The sequence below is a fragment of the Camponotus vicinus genome, unplaced genomic scaffold, assembly GCF_025532165.1.
Source record: "Camponotus vicinus isolate PSW18456_S1 unplaced genomic scaffold, iyCamVici1.0 SCAF_1, whole genome shotgun sequence".
Classification (NCBI taxonomy): domain Eukaryota; kingdom Metazoa; phylum Arthropoda; class Insecta; order Hymenoptera; family Formicidae; genus Camponotus; species Camponotus vicinus.
In genome coordinates this window covers 25,665,538-25,691,580 of record NW_028141945.1, presented here as the reverse complement: position 1 = coordinate 25,691,580, position 26,043 = coordinate 25,665,538, and the positions used below count along the sequence as shown (strand labels likewise).

The window sequence follows — 26,043 nt, the reverse complement described above, 5'->3', positions numbered from 1 at the left end:
ATCGAATGATGTAAAAAAAATTCACACATAACTGTTATAAATTCAAAACTAATTATATTATTAAATTATATATTCAGAAATATAATTATAGAGGATATTATTCGCGTTTCCTTTTTCACTCATAAATTTTACAATTCAGTTTGTAATTATCGGTCATATATAATGTCGAAAATTAATTATATTTCCATGTTGAAAAAAATATTGTTTATACATATATACAGGGTGTTCTAAAAATGTCAAAAATTTAAGGAGATATTCCTCACACCTGAAGGATGAAAAAATGTTATATGGACATAGGTGCGGAAATGCTTATTTCAGGAGTTATGTTGAAAATACTGTTAGCTGTATTACTTACACAAGGAAAAATTTAGGATTAATTATTGTAGACGACAATCATTTAATTAGGCTTATTTACATTTGGTTTTAATGTGACCTAGAGTATGTTACAATAAATGTTGAAAATGTTCACCATTTTCCTGAATACAAGCAGTGACACGTCGATGCATCGATTCACGGACACGTTCAAAAAATATAGAAAGGTGAAATTGTCCAGAAATTCTTTCCAAAAAATTTCTCATGCGTACCTGCTGCTATGGTCTGACTTTTTTGACCAATCAGGACGGAGGTGTCCCTTTTGTTCTGGTTGGTAAACCCAATGCTGTAAATCATTTCTAAAAAAAGTGCATCTTTAGTCTGAATCACGTGCAACGTCGAACGAAGTGCATGTGATAGACGCAGTGTTATATGGAGTAAAATTTGTACGCTCACATTGGTGATTAGTTATATACATATAAGTATAAATAATATCGGTTGCGAGCTGTGAATCGTTGAATTTTTCACGATGACAACGATAACACATTTGTCAGATAAAATAATTGCTACAATTTTGGAAAATAAGAACATTAGCGTGGAGGATATCGTGAATCTTAAATCCACGTGTAAGAGATTACAGCATACAACATTTAGCACCAAATTTTGGGAAAAGAAATGTTTTCAGAGGTATGATTTTAAGTAATTTTTTATTAAATTTTTTATATTCATTTCATATTTGATCGATTTCCATCGCTCAACGAACCTTCGTGAAAATAATAGTGAAAAGATAAAGTTAAAGTTATTACATTGTTATCTTGTTAATTTATATTGCGTATGTTGCTTTATTGTATATTGAGCTTCTGATGTTACAATTGAATACGATTGTAGTATGGATCAAAATTTAGTAAAGCCAAAATTTTAAAACGTCTAGAGGTTCGATGAATTATAATAAATTTTATTAATAATTTCCAAGTTGCTTTATTCATAAAAATAGTTTACCATTCGAAATATATGGCTCATTGTTATCGTAAATTATAATTTCATCCTTTTCTTGCATAAATTTTATTATTAAATTGTAAACATATTTCCTTTTTTTATTATTGTCTTAAGTTATAGCACGCTAAAAATGTATTTTGACGAACTTATTTCAAATTATTAAATATATATACGTTTAAAAATATAGTCTATTTATGTTTAGTAAATTTTTTAATACTTTAAAAAATTATTTTATTATGTAATTGAAAAAACTCTATTTTATAGCGTAAAACACATATGAAACAAAATTAAATAAAAGTACTGTCACAATTTTTCATATTTTAATATTAAAATTTGTAATAATGCGATTACTCAATGTCTATCTATATTAATATTCGTAATATTTCTTTTACATTCATTTGTTTCAAGTCTTTTTTTTTACATTTCAATATTTACTTATATAATATTCTAATTAATTTTCATAAATTGAATATTTTGGAGTGGAACTCATAATGGAATATCTGCAACTCATAATATTACAAGTATTTTATTCTTGAAATTTTCTGTTCAAACTTTATAGTTTTTACAATGTTATCTAACCATATGCAATCAACTTTATCTCTTTGTAGATTGTAAAAATCAAATACTATTTTAATCTAAAATATTTTACCAGTTTTTATTTTTACTTTAATTCTTCAATTTTACTTTAATGGCTCAATCACTCAATTTTATTAACAAATGCCTAACTTCACTACATTTGCAGCTGGAGCCATTTAATTATGAGCGGCGGGAACTTAGTTATACTCCTAATATATGGTGCTCAAAAATCATTAAATTAAATATTATTAATATTTTACATAAAAGTTGTAGGATTCAGAAGGGGACATTTGATAGTAACATTGATTTGACCTTGAGTGAACGTGTCAAGATCATATTGAGATCAATTTTGTTTCTTGAAAATCCTACGGGGACCAGAAAACTCGCTAAAAACGACCTTGTTCTCTATTTTTCATTTCATATTCTTGTAGTTCATCTCGAGAGCTTTCCAAAACATTATAATAAAATATTTTTATTAAGTATTTCTTGATTTATGAGGCTTGAAATAATTTCTTAATTTTACATAAACCATAAAATATCTCGTGAAATATTCATTTTTCGATTATCTTATTTCAATACTTATGCACAAAATAATGAGAGGAATCAATTAGTGCAAAGAAAACGTAATTTTTTTTTAAATATGTAATTGTTAACCCCTTCACTGTCAAGCGAAAAGAAACTTTCCGTGCCAAAAGTGTGTTGAAGAAAAAAGTTTTCAAAATTGCATGAATACGTCAGTATAAATATTATTGAGGTCGCCGAATCCGAATCTGAAGCCAGAATTACAAAATTCAAAATGGTGAATCCAATATGGCGGATCAAAATTCAAAATAATTTTGGATTTCAATAAAAATGTGTATCATTTATGGGGTTGCAAAATCCAAACCTAATATCAGATTTTCCAAATTGAAAATGGCAAATCCAATATGGCGGACCAGAGTTCGAACAAATAGTTAACATACATAAAGGTTGTATATTTCTCTCTTCAATTATTTTTAAATTCCGCTCTCTGCCGAACCCAGAGTCACGAATCGAGGATGTCGCGGTTATTGACTCCGTTTTTTTATTGTTTTTATTTCTTGAAAACTGGTATACGTTTCCACTTCTGTGCAAACAGCTTGATTTGATAATTCGTGACTCTGGATTCGGCAGATAGCGGGATTTATAAGTAATTGAAGAAAAAAGTGTACATCTTTTATGTATGGCAACTATTTGTTCTGGTCCGCCATATTAAATTTGAAATTTTTAATTTGGAAAATCTGATATTAGATTCGAATTCGGCGATCCCAAAAACGATAAGAAACCCATTTTTATTCAAACCCAAAATTATTTTGAATTTTGATCCGCCGCTTAGAAGTTCGAAATTCTGATTTCAGATTCGAATTCAGCGACCTCAGAAACCTTAAAACATCCAAGGACAACCAAATCGTAATAGTAATAACATGTTTTTTTCAAGATGCCCCTATAGGGGTCATGAAGCAAAAGTGACACGAATTTTTTTGGCCCCTATAGGGGTCACTGACAGTGAAAGGGTTAATTACAAATTACATATTTTTTCTTCGAAACAATTATGTGTTTTCTTTACACCAATTGATTACTCTCATTATTTTGTACATAAAAGTATTGAGGTGAGATAATCGAAAAATTAATATTTTACGAGATATTTTATGGTTTACGTAAAATTAAGAAATTATTTCAAGCCTCATAACTTGAGAAGTACTTAACAAAAAATATTTTATGTAAAATTAAGAAATTATTTCAAGTCTTATAACTCGAAAAATACTTAACGAAAAATATTTTATTATTGTGTTTTGGAAAGAACTCTCGATATAAGTGCAAGAATATGTAATAAAAAATATAGTGTTTCCATTTACTAAAATAAAGTTCAATTTTATATGACCTTGGCACATTCACGCAAGGTTAAACCAATGTCACCATCAGATGTCCCCCTCTGAACCCTACAACTTTTGTCTAAAATAAACTTTTGGCTAAAATATTTTTTCATTCGACCAGTTTCTGCGATGTTAATCGGGATGCACAATTAAAATACATCCTGTACATATATAATTAAAATATATAATATAATATGTGTTTACTTTGAAAAATAAATATTGTCTATTATTTATTGCTGATATTTGTTGTTTAACATATTTTTTAAGAACATTTTTTTCAATTTTAGATTTCCCTTGTCGAAAAGAATACATAACAAAAAGAGATTGAAGATAATTGTTAACCATTTAGAAGTAGGTGTAAAATGTATCAAAGAACGACGGCATTATGTGTCACTAATGTCTTATAATAACTTATGGAATATCAAAGAAATGGAATTGAATAGATTTCTGCGTTTCATAGCTGGACATTCTACAATTTATCATTTTGTTTTGGATAATATGAATAGAATTATTTCTGCACAATTATCATGGTAAAATTTAATAAACCAAATTGCCACTAACATTATAAATTAACGTAAATATTGTACAATTAATATGTAAATTTTTTTTCAGGCACGATTCCAATTTGACAGTTAAATATTATTTCGACCTAATTTATCGTTGGTTAGAACAGTATCGGTTAGTATACAAGCAAAGGAAATTTATATTCATGCCAAAGGAAAAGCAGCTTTTAGAAAAGCAAATTACTATTATCGCACAATATTTTCAACCCTGTGTATCTTATTCAATCATTGATACATGGTTAAATGATATTGCGCAAGAAGTACTAACCTGCCTTAAAAATAGATATCCTACACATTCAGTATTCTCAACATCTTCTGAGCAATTTACTTTATGGAGATATAATAATATCAACGATAACTTCTGGAATCTGACAGAAGCCAAACAGATTATGTATATTCTTGAAATTATGCTTTCTAATTTTATTGTTCATCAAGTACATCAATTATTGGTAACATTAGAAGTCGAGAGAAAATATGTGAACTTTGTAAGTTATTTTTTTTATATTATATTAAATTGTAATGATATTTTGTTATGCACTTCGCAAATTATGTATCATATCTTGTAAATGTTAAATATAATTTTTCTCTAATAAAATTTGATAATATAGATTTTACAACATTTCCAAGGATGTCTATTGGCTATTATATTTCACAGCGTGGCTAGAAGATTTGGTTTATGTTGCTTTCTGAGTTATAAGTATGATTTTGAAATGGCAATTGTATGGAAACCAAAATAGTTAGTAACAATTTTAGCTCCAGAGCTTTTCAATCTATCTGATATATATGTACAAATAATTATTATTTAATATTTTCAGTTATAGAGACGGTCAATCGGAAGAATATTTTTATACGACGTCCTTCCCCCGTAGCATTACCAGAGAGGTATGTCACCTGGATATACATACACAGAATCCCTTATATAACATATCGGTAAGCAACTTTTTATGTATAGGTTTTTTTTTTAATTTTAATAGGAAGTAGTTAATGAAGATAATAATCAGTTATAAGTCTTATAAATAATATGTTAGTCAATGAATTAATAAATTCTATGAGCAATAAATAAAATTTAATTTTCTTTTATTTTCTTTTCTAATAATTGAAATATTGTTTATATATATCTATCATTTTTCAGCAAATACGAAATCTGATATTTGATCTCTGTAAATTAAGAAATCATTATAATGTTTGCACTGATTTACAATTGAAACATCTAGTATCTTACAAATGGAAACTTAGGTATATGTGGAATTTTTTATCACTCTGCTGCGATAATATTGAAGATATACAAACAGATTATGAATACAGAAATATTACGAGTTCAATACAGGTAGTGTGTAGCACATTGTACATGATATACTGAAATATATAAGTATATGTACAGAGCGGTAGAAAATTATATGTTATGGCTTTGACAGGTGATTTTCCAGATCGAGATCGAGATAAAGAAATTGCATTTGCAAAATTGATCTTGACCTTGAAATTCTAGGTCAAATGTAAAATTTTTGTATTTGCTTAAAAAATTCTGCTCATTAAGTTTATTTCAAGGAATTATTAATAATTCAGACATTAATCGCGAAACGCCCATGTTGAACACGCTGTAGCATGGCGAGGGTTCCGATAAGCCCGGACAATTTGCCTGTTCAAAATGCTAGTGTTGGAAAAGCTAGCCTCATCCATGAAAAGCACATTTTCTAAAAAGTTAGGAGTTTTTGTAACATCCACCGACAGAACACTTTGCGAGAAATAACGGTCTCCAGGCCGCAATTCCTGCACTATTTGCACCCGGGAAGGCCGCAAGCCCTCCTCGCGTATTATGCGAAATCGCTCTTGGTCCCCAAAACGCTCATCAAGGCATTGAAATTTCCGACGATCTGGAATTTCACGAGGGCGTACCCGTCGTCCGTTTGCGCGATTTTATAGCAAAATGGCATAAATTTCGCGTGCTCGTGCATAATTTTCAAGGGCTTGATCAATTGCCCGGAGCATTAGACGTTGGTCGCGACTATCTTTATGTATTCGTCTACGTTGATGTCGCAAACGACGTTCCATCATAAGCAAACTTCTAAAATATGCAGAAGGAAGGTATGGAATCAAGTGGAAAGCCGAAATTAAGATAGTCGAAGAAATATTTCAAATCGAATCACAGCGGCTTGCGTTTGCAAACCACTCATATCGGTAGAGAGGCATGAGTTTTACCTTCTCCTGAGGGAAAAGAAAAGCATGAATTGATTTGTCAGTTTGTCGATAGAGAAAGATGGAACTTCTTTTATCAATATTCGCGACAAAATCGTATATCCTAATTTTTTCAAATTCATGATCTTATTTTGGGTTGAAGGGTTCATTTGCCACCAGTGATGCCAGATTCCGGCCTTTCGGTAGCATGCGGTAGCATGGAGGGGTAATAGGAGGAGACAAAACATGATTTTTTTCTCGCTCTTTTCTCGCAGAGAAGACTATCTGGCATCACTGTTTGCGACTCTAGGTCTCTTTGACTTTTATTACTTTTGATGAGCAGAATTTAAACCAATAAAAAAATTTGACCTTGAATTTCAAGGTCAAGATCAATTTTGCGGATGCAACATTTTTCAGATCTTTACCGATCTCGATCTGGAGAATCACCTGTCAAAGCTATGACACATAATTTTTTACCACTCTGTATATGTATATGTATATCTATATGTATATATATAGATATATGAGTTCAAATGTCAATATACACTCACCCGCAAAAAAAACGGGCTACTAAATTTTAGCATAATTTTTTTAACATCTTCCAATAGCGATAAATCAGCAAAAAATCATCGTACTGAGATGAAACAAAGCTCAAATTAAAGCTTGAACATTCCTCCTAAAAACCAAGAAAACCAGAGTTACAGAAAATGTTCTATAAAATGGCGGACATTGAAGATAGACTTTGAAAAATGCGAAACAAATTATTTTTTTTAAACTGTTGCGTTGCTCAGGGGAATCGGCTGTCGGGTACAAAAATGTATGAGTTTTGAAGTTCATTTATTTCCTAACAAATCCATATTTTAATCAATTTTCTATGACCTTTTTTGATAAAGTTACACCGTTTTGAAGAAAATGTTACAAAATGGACCTTCTGTTATAAAATCTACAAGTCAGAAACAAATTGTCCGCGTTTTTAAGTAAAAAAATTAATTTATTTCTGACTTGCAGATTTTATAATAGAAGGTCCATTTTGCAACATTTTCTTCAAAACGATATAACTTTGTCAAAAAAGGTCATAGATAATTGATTAAAACAGTGCTGTCAATTATTTGCAACTTTCGCATGGATTTCTTAGTTCACGCCTAACGCTCTCCTCTCACCGCGCGCGCCTTAGCAACCGCGCCGCCGAACACTCGTAACTAAGGAGCGCGGCGGTAACCTCAGGCACGTGTACGTCACAAATGTAATGTAGCGATCTAATAACAAAAAATTATATAAAAAATAATATATAAAACATCATATAAATAAATTATATAAAAAATTATATAAATAAATTATATAAATGATAGTAATAAAATTATATAAAAAATAATATATAAAGAATTACATAATTAAATTATATAAATAATAATAATAATAAAATTACATAAAATATAATATATAAAAAATTATATATATAATATAATAAGGAGAATAGGTTTTCACATTACCCATGAGGTACTATTGTTGATGCGTTTTTTTTTAAGTGGTTTCCCCAGTAGACCTATTCCACTAGACTCTATTTTTTGTTATTAGATCGCTACATTACATTTGTGACGCGCACGTTCCTGAGGTTACCGCCGCGCTCCTTAGTTACCAGCGTTCGGCTGCGCGGTTGCTAAGGAGCGCGCGGTGGGAGGAGAGCGGTAGGCGTGAACTAAGAAATCCGGCCGAAAGTTGCAAATAATTGACAGCACTGGATTAAAATATGAATTTGATAGGAAATAAGTTTGCTTCAAAACTCATACATTTTTGTACCCGAGAGCCGATTTCCCTGAGCAACGTAACAGTTTAAAAAAAATTATTTGTTTCGCATTTCTCAAAGTCTATCTTTAACGTTCGCCATTTTATAAAACATTTTTCGTAATTCAAATTTAGCTTTCTTGGTTTTCAAGAGGAATGTTCAAGCTTTAATTTGAGCTTCGTTTCATCCCAATACGATGATTTTTTGCTGATTTATCGCTATTGAAAGATGTTAAAAAAATTATTCTAAAATTTAGTGGTCCTTTTTTTTCGGGTGAGTTTACAATGAAGTAGGTATACAAGGCGGGTTCTAACTCAGGTCCTCTCAGGGGGGGTGAGGCGCGAGGGGATCTCAGCGGCGCGGGGGAATGACGTCACGCAGGATGGAGGGGGTTTTCGGGCGCGGGGGAATGACGTCACGCGGGACGGAGGGGATTTCGTTGGCGCGGGGGCTGCGGGGCGGGGCGGGGGACGCTTGTGTTGGATGTTTTATGACAAGTATAAACAATCATAAACCGATTGATAAACAGCGGTATTTGAAGAGGATTGGGTCTTCGGGCCGAGACTAACGTGTCGGGACATGTTTTTCGCAAACAAAATGGCTCTCGCGGTACCCTCCCCCTCTCCCCACAATATAAGTAATTCTAGATTTTTTTTCGAATTAAACAATATAAGCGGTATTCCTTTGAAGAGGATTGGGTCTTAAGGCTGACTAACGCGTCGGGACATGTTTTCGCAAACAAAATAGTTTTGTGCTGTTGTGATACACCCCCTCTCCCACAATATAAGTAATTCTAGATTTTTTTTCGAATTAAACAATATAAGCGGTATTCCTTTGAAGAGGATTGGGTGGATGGAAATGCGTGCGAAGAAATTACGTCATGATTTAGACTTAAAACTTTATTTATGTTTTATGTATATATATATATATATATATATTTTTTTTTCTTACGTACTATGAACTAAAAACTAAAGCTGCCAGCTCACAATCGACGAGCTGATGCTTGTTGAAAGCGTCACTCGCGCGTATTACATTAGATATTTCTTTTGGATTTATTACAGTAGACGCGATATTGAAGAATTGCGTAAACTTGACATCAACTGTTTCGATAATTTTACCCAATCGATCAAAAGTTACATCTATGCATTGATCGAGATCGAACATACGATGTAATGTCGATTCGACCATCATCAAGCATACGTTTGAAGATTCGAGACTTATGAGTTTGACGTCGTTAATCGTACGAACTCTCACTGTTAGCGGTCCAACGCTTATGAAATTGTAGTCATCTTTAGAGTTGTTCCAAAGTAATTTTTGAATATTGCGACGTTGCTCGTAGAGTCCCTTCCACGTTTCGAGAGATAATATCATTTCCTTTCCTCGATGATCTCCTATGGCAATCTCCACGTAACTCGGTGGACCCACGTTGATACCAATTTCGAGGAATTTGAATTCCGTAGCTGTCAATGCGTATCGTCTACCTAGTATACGAACCGCACGACGTTCCAACGAAATGCTACAGAAAAATTAAAATTAAAATAATAGTAATAATACAATTTGTAAAAAAAAATATATAAAAAATAGAAAGAAGTTAAATGAAACTTACTCGTCACATTTGTTCTCAAACGATGGAGTTTTATCACGACTCGGTACGTAATTATTCACACGTCCTCCGATGCCGCTGTTTCCGTTTCTTTCGACGTAATACATTTCTCTGGGAGTTATGAAAAGTGAACCACGAGAGCGGTGTTAACGCGACACTGATCGTATAAGAAATAACCGAGTATACATGACGCTCATCTTCCAAAAGTATAATGTGGTGGGGGGATCAATGCTTTGAATTTTAGGAGAAGGGGGGATAACGCTCAGACAAAAAATTCTTAGAAACGCATGGAAAGGTCTAGGAAGGGAAAATAAGAGATAAAACATATTAATGTTTACATATTTTATTTTCTTGCAATTCTTTCTGGCGTTGCGACCACCAGTTAAATATTTTGAATACATTTTGTAATGCGCAATTCTTAACATGTTTTCCACATCGCATACTATTGGTAATATCTAATTTATTTAGAGAATCAATATCTTCATAGTCTGCATCCAAGGTTTCAATAATATAGCCGTTTCCCGCATCGTCTAGTATATCGGTCAGCCATTTTCGCTTTTCAAGTCCTTTAACGTACACGACAGACGATTCTTCTTCTTCTTCTTCGTGTATCGTACCATCGACAGCTGTTGTAATTACACGCTGAGCCAAGCCATACGGAACGTTTCCGTCTTCCCATTGTAATCCATGATGATTTCTAATCACCCATGAGACTTGACATCGCTCAGATTTTGTAAGCACGCTCCACGGTACGGGACTTGCGAAAAAGTAATGCGAGAGAACATATCCCTTTCTCAGAACCGCAGCTTCCTTCACGACAAAATTTCTCCCGACAATAAATCCTTGCAGATCCACAAACGTTGGTACGGACATGACGAGATCTCTCTCTTCGATACGTTAGTCGAGATGAATGACAAAACTCTAAAATCATCTCGCAGCACTTTGATTTATATTCTGCTTCTCCTCCCCTCTCTCTCTTGTGTCGATGTTATCGCTTAGGTGATTTTGCGTACAACGTTGGTCAACGGATTGTACTGGATCACACGATCGTGTATGATGAGACAGTACGCAGTGGTATTCGCCGGCACGTTCTCCTTACATTCGAATTCCAATCTCACATCCACGGTTGCGCTCTTGACCGATTCGTTTTGTCGAGAACAATCGATAATCACGAACGGACCATGACGTTGAAACTGTAAGATGGAGAGACTCGGCTCGAGATACTCGTATCCGTAATAGATCTTGCAGAAGCGCGCGTACGTGTCGTAGAGAATGGCACATCTGCCTTTTTCGAAATCCAGATTCATATCGTCGTACGGATAACATTCCGAATTCAGATAGAGTTTCACGTTGATTAATTTGCAGTGGTCGAATCGACTCGTATCCTCAGACATGATATTTTTCCGGTTTGTCTGCAGAGCGAAGACAACGTATCGTGGTTTCTCCAGTTGAGTCGCGGTCTTAATGGCCCACGAATGCTTGGTTGTAAGCTGCAATAGCGGAAACTCGTATAGATCCCACGAGCGAAAACCCATGCTGAGATATCGTCCGCTTTCCAGAGCACGCAGCATCGACAGTTTTTCGATCTCGCTCAACAGCACGTGTGGCATTCGCCATTGTATCTTGAATATGTTGATCACAGGTTCCAGTGTCGAATCTCCAAACAGACAATTATTATTGTTGCGCGATCGTATTAAGATCAATTCGTGACGAGCGTTAATCACCACTCGTTTATAATCCTCGCAAAATCCCAATAACATGTGGAGCGGTACGCAAAAATTGAAATGTCCATTCTCATAGGTCCACGGATCCCAGCCAGCGTTTTTCATAATCACGTTTCTATCGGATGATACCGTTACATAGTTTTTGAGCGTAGTAGTTATTCCTACGTTTCTATTGCGATCAATCTCAACGCCATCGAGTTCGTATCGAATCTCATCGAACATGAATGCGGCGCAATTATTTGCCAGTTCCACATCACTTCCTTCAGCTGGTTTGGTTTTCGTTAGTTGTCCCTCGATGTATAGGAAACTCTCATACGGCAATGTATACAGATCCTGTTGTTGTATGGGTATTCTTATTTCATCACTGTGTCCGAACGTTGTATTGGCGAACGGGTTGTACGTGTGAGTCTCGATCTTGATGATACGATTGTCAAAGATCGGTTCATCACCGATGTTGAGAATGTCGGTCATCGTTCAGCTGTTTCGCACCGCAAATCCCAAAGATTGTAAAAACGCAACGTTCGATGCGCTGAGTTTCTTTTTCTTGGATGATTTGATATTAGCGAACGTCGACGTTGTTGTTGTTGTTGTTGTCGGTGGTGTTGCTGGTCTCGTAAAGATTGCGTTATCTCTCACGTCTTTCGATCCGTTCAATACGAGCATCTCATACGTCGCATACGTACGTGCAATCTTACGGTGATCTCTTCTCCTCGAAAATCAAGCAATCGTCCGTTCTGGTCGACAACGCGTAACGTTAAATCCGTAATGCTCCGCGCGATGATCGGCAGGTAAATGATCTGTGCAGGCGTTTCCGATATCTTATATCCCGGTGGTACCCTCGGTGAAAATTCATGTATCGTATGAACGAGTATGCCGTTGTTGTACGCACCCGCGGTCACGTTACACTCTATACGGATAATATTCACGTTGAGAATGTTAATCGGCATGTTTGATTCGTACCATTTTCGCGGCTCGAGAATATGATTCGAAAATCCTAGCAGCGATCCAATGTTGTCGGGTTTGGTAAAGTTTATTCTGTAGGCACATTTGATCTCGCTCCTCATTGTATTGTAATTAGCGCGGAGCACTATCGGATATTCATCATCTTCATAGTCAATGTGTTTCTTATCGCGATGTTTCCGTGAAATTGCTTGTTTCAAAAATTCATGTATATTTTGCAACTCATACGATCCCTCGGGAATCGTAATTTCCTCGTCGTCTTTGCCAAAGTAAAATTTATTATTCGAGGAATTCACATTCGGTATCGTGTGATAAGTCTCAAAATCCGTTAGACCGAGCTCGTATTCGCCGTCGCTCAAATCTATGGTGGGAAAGAAGTTTGCCGTGAGAACGCTACTCTTTCCAGTCAATGTGAACGTCATAGACATGTCGACGAAACTGTTTAACGAATACTGAGTTAAATAGCGCAATATCTGTCTTTAAATTCACATGCATCGACCGTTCGAAGAAATTGCAAGCACAATTGTCCGCAGATACTCTGATCGTAAGTTTGAACAGGTGTGTAATTGTACTGTATCTTCGTTACGTTTCGTCCGAGATATCGCACCAATTCATTCGGTGGTCGAAGATTGCCGAAACTGTCGAAATATATAGCGCGATTCCCCCTCTTTGCATACGCTACCCAATGAGTACCTGGTCCTTCGACGCTATCCAAATTTACAATGCCGCTCTCGTTTTGATATATACCACCGATCGGTAACGAGTTGCGCATGAAAACACCTCTAAAATATGGAATGTGCATACGTTTTGCCAGTTGTAGCAATTGTATGTTGGTAGTTGCGCCCTGCGGCATTTTTAGCGTCTCTTTGACGTTTTTTTTTTCTCGTTGAGGCTCCTCGTCCGTATTTGTAAGGAGCGAGATATAATCCGTGACCTTCCATAGCGCGATTGTGACGTAGCATCTCTTGCAACTGACGTTGCGCGGCTTTTCCGTCGTTCACCACCTTCGCTACACCAGCCGCTCCACCGATCAGGGATCCGAGCGCACCCAACATTGGTAGAATCGGCAATACACCGCCGCATTTCGCTACCGGAAGTATCCGTTTCTTCGCCGTTTTTTTCTTCGTCTTCGTCTTCAGACCCATACCGAGCTTCGTCTTGGCTTTCATCGCTGTCCAGACAGCTGTGGCGGCGGCTCTCTCACCGAGAGTCGAATCTCTCGCAACGATGCGATTCCGCGCTTTCTCAGCGAGTATCTTATCCGCCGCGTGTCTCTCGGTGAGATCGTTGCTCCGAGAGTATGCTATATCGTGTTCGCGACACGCCGCGTCCAATGGATTTATACCTCGATCGCCTCTGACTAATCGCTTCTCCAACCGTGTGCCTGGCCCGCAAAACTGATAGCCGGGAATATGGAATTCGATCGGAAGTGTGTTTATCGCGTGATTTAATAGGCCTCTACCTATTTTCGTTGACATTCGCTGCAATTCTTTATCAATGGTGCCGGACCGACGATGTGTGTTTTCTGCCACGGCTGATTGTAGTGTTCGTAACAGCGACGATACGTCTGAACCTCCGGATCCGCTTTTATGTGTTCCGGAAGTTTGTCCCACACGTAGTGGACGTGATCACCGCACATTCGCAACAGAACAGCTTTTGACACAAATTGTAGTTGTTCGACGCTCAAATCGCGAATGTCGGAAGGACTTGATAGCAGAACGAACATTTTTTCTCTACTGAGCGACTCGTGATTTCGCGCACCTATAAATAGGCAGGCGTTCGATCCAATCGGTAGTGTTGAAAAAATGAGATTCGTGCGACAACCTTTGACGATACGCGTGACGAATTGCGACGACAGATTACGATCAATGGAGGACAACGCAGAGATGCGCAGGCACGGTACGATGCTACCGACTACTATACGCGCGATCGTTTGCGGCCCCTCAAATTGTGGTAAAACCAACGTTCTGATAAGTCTACTGGAAAGCCCGCACGGTGTACGTTTCGAGAACGTGTACGTGTACTCGAAGTCGCTGCAACAGCCGAAATATCGATATCTGGAGAATTTGTTGACGCCGATTGATGAAATCGGCTATTTTACGTTCTCCAATAACAGTGACGTCATTCCACCGAGCGAGGCACGTCCAAACTCGATTTTCGTCTTCGATGACGTGGCGTGCGACAAGCAAAATACGATAAGAGAGTACTTCTCAATGGGTCGTCACTCGAACGTCGACTGCTTCTATCTCTGTCAGACGTACGCGAGAATACCAAAACATCTTATACGCGACAACGCGAACCTGCTGATCTTGTTTAAACAGGACGGTACCAACTTGAAACACGTGTACAACGATCACGTGAATACCGACATGTCGTACGGGGATTTCAGTGAATTATGTCGTACTTGTTGGCAACAAAAGTATGGATTTCTAGTGATAGATAAGGACAGCTCATTTACGAACGGGCGATACAGAAAAGGATTTAACGTGTTCGCGATACCGCAAAACGATTAGTCGCTGCCGACACTCTGTCGACATGGCTGAAAGCGATAATATTCGCGAGCGTGAAAAGATTGCGAGGGAGATTGAGAAAACGAGCGAATCGATCCGCAAGAAACATCGCGCTTTGAAGACCGGTAAGATCGACGACGATATCGCGGTCAAGACCCATTTTAGACCTATTATCGAGCCACTACAAAAAATCGTCGACAACTCTAGCTTAATCACGGTGAAAAACGAGCCGGAGAGTAACGCTATAATTAAAACGTTACCCATCAAGCGGTACAAGGAAGAAGAGGAGAAGGAGGAGGAGGATGAGCATACGACACCGAAAAAAAGACAACGATTGAAGGCGAATCGTTTATCGACATCGCATAAATCGGATGAACCGCTGATAACCTCCACACCGTCCGCGACAACGAGAATCGTACAACCCACGATACCCGAATCACTCGCAATCGAAAATGTTTTCGAAACCACGGGCAACCCGCTCGAATCACCATCTGTTCGAAACATGTTACAAACGTTGGAAGGTCAAAAAATGTTACGAGAGTACTTCGGGCCACTGCCACAAAAGTACATGAGCGCTTTCCTTAGTGGCGACGAAAAAAATCAGATCGATCACGTGTACGGTGTCTATTTCAACGAGAATGAAATGTGGCTCGGTAACAAACGATTCGACATCGACGCAGATAACTCTATAATCATAGACAAAGTGAGGTACATTGGTACACCTGGATTATACGAGTTGATCTTCAAGAGAATTCCCGATGATGACATATACACTGAGGAGGATATGCAAAAATATAAGAGCATATTAATGGCGACGAGTGCGCATAAACGCCAATATGATGCGCAAGGTCAATTAAAGAGCAACAGGGGATACAAGTATAAACACATAATTGCACCGTTGATGTCGATCGAATCGAAAAAGAAAAAATGCGGTACGGGAGTATCCATGCCTCGCGCGATGACGCTAACCGACAATAAGATCGATTACGTGCACTGGGACGATCCCAACGAGCTAGTGGATCGTCTACGATTGCTCGATGCTTCGCGCCGAGCTGGCCACAACGCTCACAACAACGAGATCCTGTCGATTATAGAGGAACTTCGCGAAGTCGGCCTTATTATAAATTAAACGGTGTCTCAACGAAACTGATCAGTCGATCGACGTCACTCGCATCGAGAAAAAAAAATGCCCATCAACAAATTTGGATTATTCGAACAGAGAAATGAAGCAATTAGAACAAGCGATCATTGGGATAAATCGGTGACAAGTTACTTGCGTCAAAACGCTGTGTCGCGTCGCTACGTACTATGACGCGAGGTCGCGCAAGATTCGCCGTGTAGCGCAACCTGAGGCTGATACCGATGCAGTCAACAAACTGTACGTGGAACAATGCGTTAAAACGTTGAAGAATCAGCAGAAAGAATCAGACGAGAAGTTGACTGCGTTCGAGAAGGACGTGCGAGCTTTGCAGACTGCGATAAATGAGCTTCAGCGTGCGATTAACACTAATTCAGAAACAGCTACGAGCGGCTAAACAGCGGCTATTGTACAATTATTGAACATCTACAAAGGCTTATCGAACTACAATGAGTGGCAGTGATCGAAGAGGAAACGGCTGTGAACGAGGCTACGAACAATTCAAGAACAGTTGCGAACGAGGTTATGAACACCTCAGGAACGGCTGCGAACAAGGCTATGAACACGTCAGGAACGGCTACATACGAGGCGGCATACAACTCTGGAACGGCTACGAACGAGTCAGAAACGATTGCCAACGAGGCTGCGAACGGGTCAGAAACGACTGTGAACGAGGCTACGGACTACTTAGAAGCGACTACCAACAGGATCAATCACGGCAACAAACGGGTCAAGAACGGCAGTGAACGGCTCAGAAACGACTATCAAACGTGTAAGGAACGACTATCGAACGGGTCAGAAACGGCTAACGAACGGCTATCGAACGGGTCAGAAACGGCTATCGAACGGGGCAGGAACGACAACTAACGGGGTAGGAACGGTAACGAACGGCTATTGAACGGGTCAGAAACGGCTATCGAACGGGTCAGAAACGGCTAACGAACGGCTATCGAACGGGTCAGAAACGGCTATCGAACGGGGCAGGAACGACAACTAACGGGGTAGGAACGGTAACGAACGGCTATTGAACGGGTCAGAAACGGCTATCGAACGGGGCAGGAACGGTTATCGAACAGTAACGAATGATAAAACGCACGGTGATACTCGGGGCACACATCGTTTGATCGACGAATCGAAACAACGATGGATCGGCGATCGGGAATAACCGAGGAAGCGAAGAAACAACATTTAGAGAAACAGCAGTTGGTGAACGAATTGCACGCGCCGGCGAGAAAAAATTTTCCCCGAAGACATGTCATAGTGCGGGGATACGATGACTTGTGGCAAGCTGACATTGTCGAGATGCGTCCGTACTCTCGTTTCAACAGAGGTTACCACTACATACTCACAGTCATCGATGCGTTGAGCAAGCACGCGTGGGCCGCACCACTCAAGAGTAAAGGCGGAAGCGAGACAGCTGACGCTATCGCTGAGATAATTCGAAATAGCAAAAGATGTCCGAAAAACTTACAGACTGATATGGGGAAGGAATTTTATAACGCTGACGTGCAACGGCTCATGCGGAAACATGACATCAATCATTATTCTACATATTCAGTATTGAAGGCATCGATCGTTGAGCGATTCAATCGCACGCTGAAAAACGACATGTGGAAGATGTTTACGCTGAACGGATCTTACAAGTGGATCAACGCGTTGCCGCGACTCGTATCGGATTACAACGCGCGCAAGCATCGAACGATCGGTATGCGACCCATCGACGTTACCCCCGCGGTCGCTGAAAGACTCTTGGCTACTGTGTATAACCGTGTAAATATCGCGGGTCCGGCAAAATTCAAAGTAGGTGACTCGGTACGCGTTAGCAAGTACAAGACAATTTTTGAGAAAGGTTACACGCCAAATTGGACAACCGAAGTGTTTAAAATTGTAAAAGTGCAGCATACTAATCCCGTAAGCTATCTACTTGAGGATTATCGTAAAAAACCTATCGCTGGAGCGTTCTACGAGCACGAGTTGCATCGCGCGAATTATCCGGACGTGTATCTCGTGGAGAAAGTACTGCGTAGGAGGGGTGACGAGGTTTACGTGAAATGGTTGGGATTTGACAATTCGCACAATTCTTGGATACATAAAGACAATGTGATTTAATTCATACAGTGTTTATTTTTAATTTTCTGGAAAAAATATATGTGTATAACATATATAATATTTAAAAAATGAAAATATACATAAAAATCCTTATCAATATTCCTTGCGATAGTACATGCATTTTTTAATATAAGATGTATGAGATATGCATTACAAAAATATATGAAATATAAAAATACAAAAATCTTTATTAATATTTCTTTCACACACACACACATTTTACAATGGTATCTTATAATGCCCCCACGGTAGCGTATCGGTGGTTTCGGGTACGATATACCGCTTGTCGTCGTACGGACTCAGAGCAATTTTTGTCTCGCGGATTGTGTATACTTGGTGCAATTTCGATCGTATACACGACTGCTGGCGCGTCATTTCAATTTCTTCTTTCAAACACCGTGTGTAATCGTCAAACGTTATCGTTCTCGCGACAACGTTGCTCTTGACGCCTTTAACTTTCTTCGTATCCTTTTTCCCATCGACTCGTAATGCGTACATTTTTGCTCTGAGCCCGGCAAATTCGGTCATTATGGCACCGTTATTTTCATCCTTCATTAGACCCGGTACCTTTTTATTTACGAGCGGCATACCGTACGCATTGTTTGCAGCATAATCGCTAGTGTCGAATCTGCTGACGTCGCGCTTCATATTTTTGTACATGTCTTCGCACTCAATGTGATATATGAGACTATCGGTATCGGTGTACATGACCTTACATTTGTCGCGATACAGGGGAGACATATACTCATGATGAAACTCGTACAAACATGTCTTGGATATGTCGAGTATACACATACCCACGTAGATTGGTTTGTAGAATTTCACCTCGAGTTTGCGCAATTCCACAGCTATTAAATTTTCCGGAAAGACGCTTCTGCTGTGGAAATTTGGTTTAGCGATCATTGCCTCTGCACCGTACCGCCCGTCCCAGTGAGTTAGTAATTTTACATCAACGCGATTGCGCACATTTTCCATCGTTTTGCCAAACACCGCATTGTTCATTTTAATTTGTATAAATTTTTTTCAAAATCGTTTTTAGCCAATGTTCTAAAATGTGTATTGAGTTCTATGTAATTTCGAAGCCAGGGAGATTGAGAAAACTGTAAAATTCTATGTATTTTTGTAACGCGAAGACCGTGACGCGTACACTGCTGCAGGTTGCGGTAGTGTATCACGTGACGCTTTTTATCGTATAGCGTTGCAAGCAGTTTGAATTCCCGCTTGCCAGGTGGTTTGTCGCGTGTCGGGCAAAACGGTAGGTCAGTGTGCGCATCGTGAAGATGTTGCGGATACTCGAGATCGACTTCGAGGATATAGCCTGTAGGCGAATCTAGCGCGATCGATGCTACGTCAAAATTCGACACGTCGTCGACCCATCGAAAATCGGCGTAAGGCAACGGTTGACACATTGCCCATCCACAAATTATTTACATCAAAGTACATCAAGTATGATGATGGTTTCGATGGATCGTATGACTCCATGTATTTGTTATTAGCACGCGCGTATCTGTTGGAACACTGACTCAGACCACCACGTATACCGCGTTCGATAAACATAACCATGTCGATGTCGGTAAGCAATTCAAACGTAATCTTGGTATGCTTCAACATGGCGTCCCACGTGTATCCGGGGAGAGTATAGTAATACGCAGGGTCGAGTCCGTAACTTTCGATACATTTGTTGCGAAAGTTTTCAAAAATATCGGCTAATAACAAGACATCGATTTTAAGATATAAATCGCTATATTCGCCTAGCGTTCGAATGGAGAATCGCGTCCAGATGGTCTCGGCGTGCACATAATCGCTCTCGGATATAGTTTCACCGGTTAAGGAACTGTAAAATGATTCGCGCGGTGGTAAACATGTATCTTGCAACTTGTCAACGGAATCGATGTATTCGTATGGAAACACACCTTTTCGTGTTAATAATTTGAAGTTTTCACTCGATAAGTTTTGAAATTCTGATTTTAAAATATCTAGTTTATCTTTATCTAGATAAGATGCTAATTTGTCGAGACTTGCCGTAAGAAATTTGAATGAATCGATGAAGCGTAATTTTACTTGATTTTTTGGTTTTTCTTCCATAAGATCGACATTTTTGGTAAACGATATATATTTCTCTTTCGTTATTGGAAGTAACTCGACTCTCCCTTCGAACGCTGTGGCTATTTCCTCGATAATGAAATGCGAATCATAACCGGATAAATTATGAAACACTATCGGAATACAGAAAGACTCTTTATAATTTAAATTACAATTTGAATGCGCGGGACCTCTGTACCGTCCAGTCAAATGGCAATGATCGCGTACGCGTGTATCGTCTTGCGCGAACGGTTTTTCGCATATATGACATTGAGTAGCGCTATTAAATTTTTCACACTCTTCGAATGTTAAATCTACCATAGGGACATTAGTAGTTAAAATATTTTTTACACGAAATGCTAACATTTTAAGTTGCTCGACGAACCATGCTATACAATCGGTACTGCGACGCGAATGATATGCTGATAATGAGTCGTCGTACGAGCAATGTATATAATATGCTATGCTAAATACTTGATGGTGCTGGCACATATTCTTCTCTTCCTCCATCTTGGCCAGAACGCATTCCAAGTCGGCGTACACGATGAATGGAAGCTGCTCTTTCCTGTTGTAATTGTTGAACGATAACCACTTGTCCTTATCGCTCGGTAACCAGATAGCGCAGTCGTTCATCTTTCCGCAGTCTACCGTATGTAACTGCAACTTGTCGTCCGAACCAAAGTAATGCAAGCATCTATAAAAGAAAATAAAAATTTTTTAAAAATTAAAGATTTATATACAATTTGCTACATAACTTATAATTATTTAAATTATACACACCGATCGCAGATATATTTTTGATTCTTGTGTTTGCTCAGTTGCGAGCTCACGAGCCGGGATAAATTTTTGATCCATGCGAAATGTCCGACATTGTTGCCGTCTTCCACGTATAGCAGATTCACATGCTTGTCCCGCTTCTGCTGCGAAAGACGTATCGGAACAATGCCGTTCTTCTCTTCGATGCTGTACACGTTGATCGAAATATCGTTGACAAGTTCAAATTTTTTAATCTGATTGACAGTCACTAGAAACTCAATGTCCCGGAGATTCAGCACTGTCGCGTAATGCGGGTACGATGATTCCCGTTCCGCATTCCTTTCGGCGGGATATAGAGCGGCGACCACTGCCCACGCGAAACACGCATTGTCTTTTGATTGTACGTTAATCACCGCTCTCTTCATCACAATCTCCCGCGGCAATTTTATATGACATCCCGCGCGCATAGGATTATACTTATTTATATTTACAGTCAAATTCAATATTCGCGACAATGCCCACCCGCTATCGCGTTCCTGAAATTCTTCCAGCGATGCTAGAGTGGGTTCGATAACGCGACGCTCGTACCACTCGTGTAAATCGGATGTGCGAAAGAGTTCACAGTTTCTCGTATTGGTACTTTTATTTGCGCGCTTATCACCCGACACAAATTCACCATTGAATATAGTGTTCACTTTTACACTGTAGTGTCTTCTTATAACGTCCTGCACATGTTCTATCACAATGTCTTTGGCGTCATCGAGAAATTGACGAGGTTCGATATGGTTTGCGTTAATCACAGCACCGGTCAGAATACGGTTATCGAACGCGGTATCAATCTCGCGCCACACAAGTTCATTTTGATGCGCGCTACATCCGGCACCCGCGTTATTGTCGCCACTGTAATTACCACCACTGGGCATAAACTGTCTCTGCAATCGAGTCTTTGCACCTTCGAGTCGCGCGATCCGAGCAATCAATGATTGTCGATTCCCGATCGATAATCGTAGTCGTTTGATCCGACTTAGCTCTTCCAGCGACTCGATGTACTCGTTGCATCGTTGTAGCCATGCAAAATATTCGCCCAAGGTGGCAATTTGGTTGGATCGCTCCACCAGGTCGCGTTCAGTCTGTTCGATATTTTCCATTTTTTTTTTCACTGAGTGCAAATTGGGCACATATTGCATGGAAATCTTATATACAACGGCTCGCTACACCTTGAACAAAATCGGCCATCCATCGCATTAAGTGTCTCAATTTTATGTTTTCTAATAGCATACATCATTTGGCTATCCACGCCTTGCAATGCAATCATACACGAAGGACATACAGCTAGAGCACCACCCGTTGAATAATAACTGTATATGATACAAAATTTTGTACTACGTGCGTTTAAAGCATTAATTTCCGCAACAGACACTATTTTCTCTCTGAATTCCGTGGAGTTCTCACTGCAGTCACTAATGCAGTCACTGTCAGATGACAACGCGTGATCTTCGTCTTCCATTTTTATATATATATATATTATCACACAACACTGACAGAACACTATACTTTTTGACTATACTTTTACTATACCGACGCGACGTGTCGATGCGCGTTCAAATCATGTACTGTGACTTGATGCGCTTCAATCCTCCCTGTATTTCGTCTAAACCTTTTCATCTTTGTGTAAAATAAATAAGTGGTGTATCATAATAATCATTTATTTACATCTCAGAAAGAATTCGTTCTCTCACACGCGCGGCAAGGGCACAAAGCAGCCGAATATCGGCGCTGATACGTTGCAATTCTTCCTAGAAAAAATATGGAAAATAATTCTGGCCCTAATATTCAATCCTCTTCAAATACCGCTGTTTACCATCTGGACATCGGTTTATGATTGTTTATACTCGTCATAAAACATCCAACACATCCCCAAGCGTCCCCCGCCCCGCCCCGCAGCCCCCGCGCCTACGAAATCCCCTCCGTCCCGCGTGACGTCATTCCCCCGCGTTTATATTGTTTATGTTAAAAAATATATATAATGAAGAGGAGTCTGCTGCACTAGAGTGTCATTTCTTTCGTTGCTCTTCTGTGTTTCGGTGGTCTTGTGCAATGGCTGAAGAAAACGTAATTATCATCGACGACGATACGGATGATGATTACGATGATTGGATGGATCCAGCTGTGGCGGAGAGGATGGAGATAGAGAGAGAGGAGAGAGAGAGGAGAGAGATGGAAGATGAATCTGATATAGAACCCTTGGCGAAGGACAGTGATTATGATAGTGACAATAGTGTCGATATTCTTGATGAACGGTTACAAAAGAAACAGCGAGATTTAAGCATACCTGAAATAATGACATACAACGAAGCAACAAAGATATGTTGCATTTCCTATTACTACATGGAAAATGGATCGAAATATTGTATCGAATGCTTTCTAAGTGTACCGTATCAGTTTGAAGAAACTAGTGCTGTTCGAGAACATAGAACCATAGCTTATGTTCATTTGGAAAATTCGAGTATGTCATGCACAGGGTGCAGAAAATGTTTGAATCAAATATTGGCCTGCAACATGTGCCCTATTTGCACAAATTAAATAAATGGATCATGGATAACATTGTAAGTAACTTACAATTTATTATATATCAAAAGTATCTTAAAATAAATTATTATTTTTTTTATTTTAATTAAGATAAAATTAATGTAGCGTTTTTCCTGTTTCAGGAGCTGCCTCCCCCTTACAGCCCGGCGCACCGTCCGCATTATTTTATATTCATTTTTTTTTCTTTTTTTTATTTCTATATTTTATTAATTTCTTAAATTTTACATAATTTTACTATTAAGTACACACACACACACACACACACACACACACAATTTGTAATACTCATACACATTTTCAAATAAATTTATATTTCAAAAAAATTGCAATTATTTACACGCCTTTTCCTTGCGCTCCAATCCTTTGCGTGCTCTCGCATTAATTAGAAGTCTCGCTATCGTTCTCTCTCGTACGCGATATTATCGTTCTCTCTCACACGCGCGGCAAGGGTACAAAGCAGTCAAACATCGGTTTATGATTGTTTATACTTGTCATAAAACATCCAACACAAGCGTCCCCCGCCCTGCCCCGCAGCCCCCGCGGCTACGAAATCCCCTCCGTCCCGCGTGACGTCATTCCCCCGCGCCGCTGAGATCCCCTCGCGCCTCACCCCCCCTGAGAGGACCTGAGTTAGAACCCGCCTTGTATACCTACTCAATGACAATTGTCTATATCATTTAAGTAATTATAATAATTACTTTTGAAAACATTTCATAAGAAATATTGATTAAATTTTATTATTACATTACTATATATACATTTGTTATGCACATACAGGATAGACTTAACATCGTCATAGATAAACCGGAAATAAGAAAGGAAGAAATTGAATTTACGATTGGTATGATCGTAACGCTCTCAACGAACGAGTATTTATCTCCGTTTATCAGTGATCAACTGCGGCGTGATAATTGGTTGGCATTACGAATGTAAAGCTACGCTCATAGAGGAAAATTTGTATTCTTTAGTTCCGCATCTGAGCGACTGCTTTAATAATCAGAATATACGTTTATGCATGTGTGAAATTGAATTAGACGATTCCAGATTTATCTGTTAGCCGCACTATATAATTCTTGCAGACAATAATATAATGTGTTATGTACCACAAGGTATATATGAAATATATATTAGTAGCATCCTCTTTTATAAATTATATATATATATTTTATATGATTTTTCATCTCTCTAAACACGCGCTAAAAAATATACTCTTTTTTATTTTAGATATGATACACAAACGTTCACCAAAGAAGATCAATAATGTAGAGATAGGGAGATATTTTTCTAAATTTGAAGGCACTTATTACGTACCAAATGAAAACTTGGCAAGGAATTATCCAACTGACATCGCTGTTATGTGCGAAATATTTTCTAATCAGTAGTGTGTATGATAATATCCATGATATATATATATATATATATATATGTGTGTGTGTGTGTGTGTGTGTGTGTGTGTGTGTTGTGTGAGTGTGTTTTAAAATTATGTATAAATATTTTTTAACTTTTCTCCATGAAGATATTATAATATTGTATACATTGTAAAATTAAACAATATTAATAAATGAAATATATTTTATCTTTCATGTTATGAAAGGTAAAATATAATAAGAATATATATAGAATTATGTGGCAAGAAATTTTTGTGACATTTTAACTAGTCAAACTTTTATATTGATGAATTAACTTGAATTTCCACAATAGTTTCCACAACACTGATTTCCCAATTTCGATTCTCAATTTAACGCTCGTCATGCAATGTACTACACAATTCTGTAAACTTTATGAACCTCATATTATGTATTGAATTTAGGCATATGGGTGTCTTCTACAGAGTACTCTATACAGGCTGTCACAAAAGAGTCGGGAAATATCTCGAAAACCATAAATGTTGTAAAAGAATGTTTAATACAAAAGGAAGGTTTAAAAAAGGTTGTAAAGTTTAAAAAAATCTATTTAGCTTCATCAGTTAGATCTTGAGTAGCGCTGCCAAGGTCAGGACAAAATCATCATAAATTTTTTAAACTAAATCCTTTATTTTTTAATGCATATTCTTATAGTCCTTTTCAAGACTTTTACAAAATTCTAGTCTATTAAAAAAAGAGTAAAAAAAAATATGAAGACAAAAAATATCCCATGTACATAAAAAATAAATAAAACAAAAAAACTTAAAAAATTGTTTATAATATTTAGAAAGTAATAGAAACTAAAAATAATTTTCTTCTAAATATAATCCTGTAAAATGTAAAAAGTCAAAATTAAATAAAAATTAAATTGAAAT

At 38.0% G+C, this 26,043-nt stretch overlaps 4 protein-coding genes across 4 annotated transcripts; 1 reads left to right on the top strand and 3 right to left on the bottom strand.

Annotated features, from left to right (window-relative positions):
• The first annotated feature begins 87 nt into the window (after positions 1–87).
• On the top strand, positions 88–25,219 carry LOC145959863 (uncharacterized). The gene is made up of 8 exons (XM_083079061.1): positions 88–999; positions 4,064–4,306; positions 4,389–4,824; positions 4,948–5,075; positions 5,155–5,269; positions 5,472–5,666; positions 24,543–24,874; positions 24,990–25,219. Exons 1-7 carry the CDS (start codon positions 842–844, stop codon positions 24,696–24,698), a joined length of 1,431 nt encoding a protein of 476 aa, XP_082935187.1. The 5' UTR covers positions 88–841; the 3' UTR covers positions 24,699–24,874; positions 24,990–25,219.
• LOC145959857 (uncharacterized) lies at positions 9,244–10,197 on the bottom strand. Its single transcript, XM_083079055.1, has 2 exons — positions 9,901–10,197; positions 9,244–9,810 (listed from the first exon to the last, which is right to left on the bottom strand). The coding sequence occupies exons 1-2, from the start codon at positions 10,002–10,004 to the stop codon at positions 9,249–9,251; spliced, it is 666 nt and encodes a 221-aa protein (XP_082935181.1). The 5' UTR covers positions 10,005–10,197; the 3' UTR covers positions 9,244–9,248.
• Positions 18,490–19,194, bottom strand: LOC145973195 (uncharacterized). The gene has a single exon (XM_083102432.1). It carries the CDS (start codon positions 19,131–19,133, stop codon positions 18,558–18,560), a length of 576 nt encoding a protein of 191 aa, XP_082958558.1. The 5' UTR covers positions 19,134–19,194; the 3' UTR covers positions 18,490–18,557.
• Positions 21,054–22,513, bottom strand: LOC145959856 (uncharacterized). The gene has a single exon (XM_083079054.1). The coding sequence runs from the start codon at positions 22,361–22,363 to the stop codon at positions 21,191–21,193; it is 1,173 nt and encodes a 390-aa protein (XP_082935180.1). The 5' UTR covers positions 22,364–22,513; the 3' UTR covers positions 21,054–21,190.
• Positions 25,220–26,043: the final 824 nt, after the last annotated feature.

What these genes read in the sequence shown, in the direction of transcription:
- LOC145959863 (XM_083079061.1), top strand. Translation starts at nt 842, where the DNA reads ATGACAACGATAACACATTTGTCAGATAAAATAATTGCTACAATTTTG. An exon ending in GAAAAGAAATGTTTTCAGAG is followed by an intron (nt 1,000 to 4,063) that starts GTATGATTTTAA and finishes TTTCAATTTTAG; the next exon opens with ATTTCCCTTGTCGAAAAGAA. An exon ending in ATTGTATGGAAACCAAAATA is followed by an intron (nt 5,076 to 5,154) that starts GTTAGTAACAAT and finishes TAATATTTTCAG; the next exon opens with TTATAGAGACGGTCAATCGG.
- LOC145959857 (XM_083079055.1), bottom strand. Translation starts at nt 10,004, where the DNA reads ATGTATTACGTCGAAAGAAACGGAAACAGCGGCATCGGAGGACGTGTG. An exon ending in TTTGAGAACAAATGTGACGA is followed by an intron (nt 9,811 to 9,900) that starts GTAAGTTTCATT and finishes ATTTTTCTGTAG; the next exon opens with CATTTCGTTGGAACGTCGTG.
- LOC145973195 (XM_083102432.1), bottom strand. Translation starts at nt 19,133, where the DNA reads ATGTGTATACTCGACATATCCAAGACATGTTTGTACGAGTTTCATCAT.
- LOC145959856 (XM_083079054.1), bottom strand. Translation starts at nt 22,363, where the DNA reads ATGCAATATGTGCCCAATTTGCACTCAGTGAAAAAAAAAATGGAAAAT.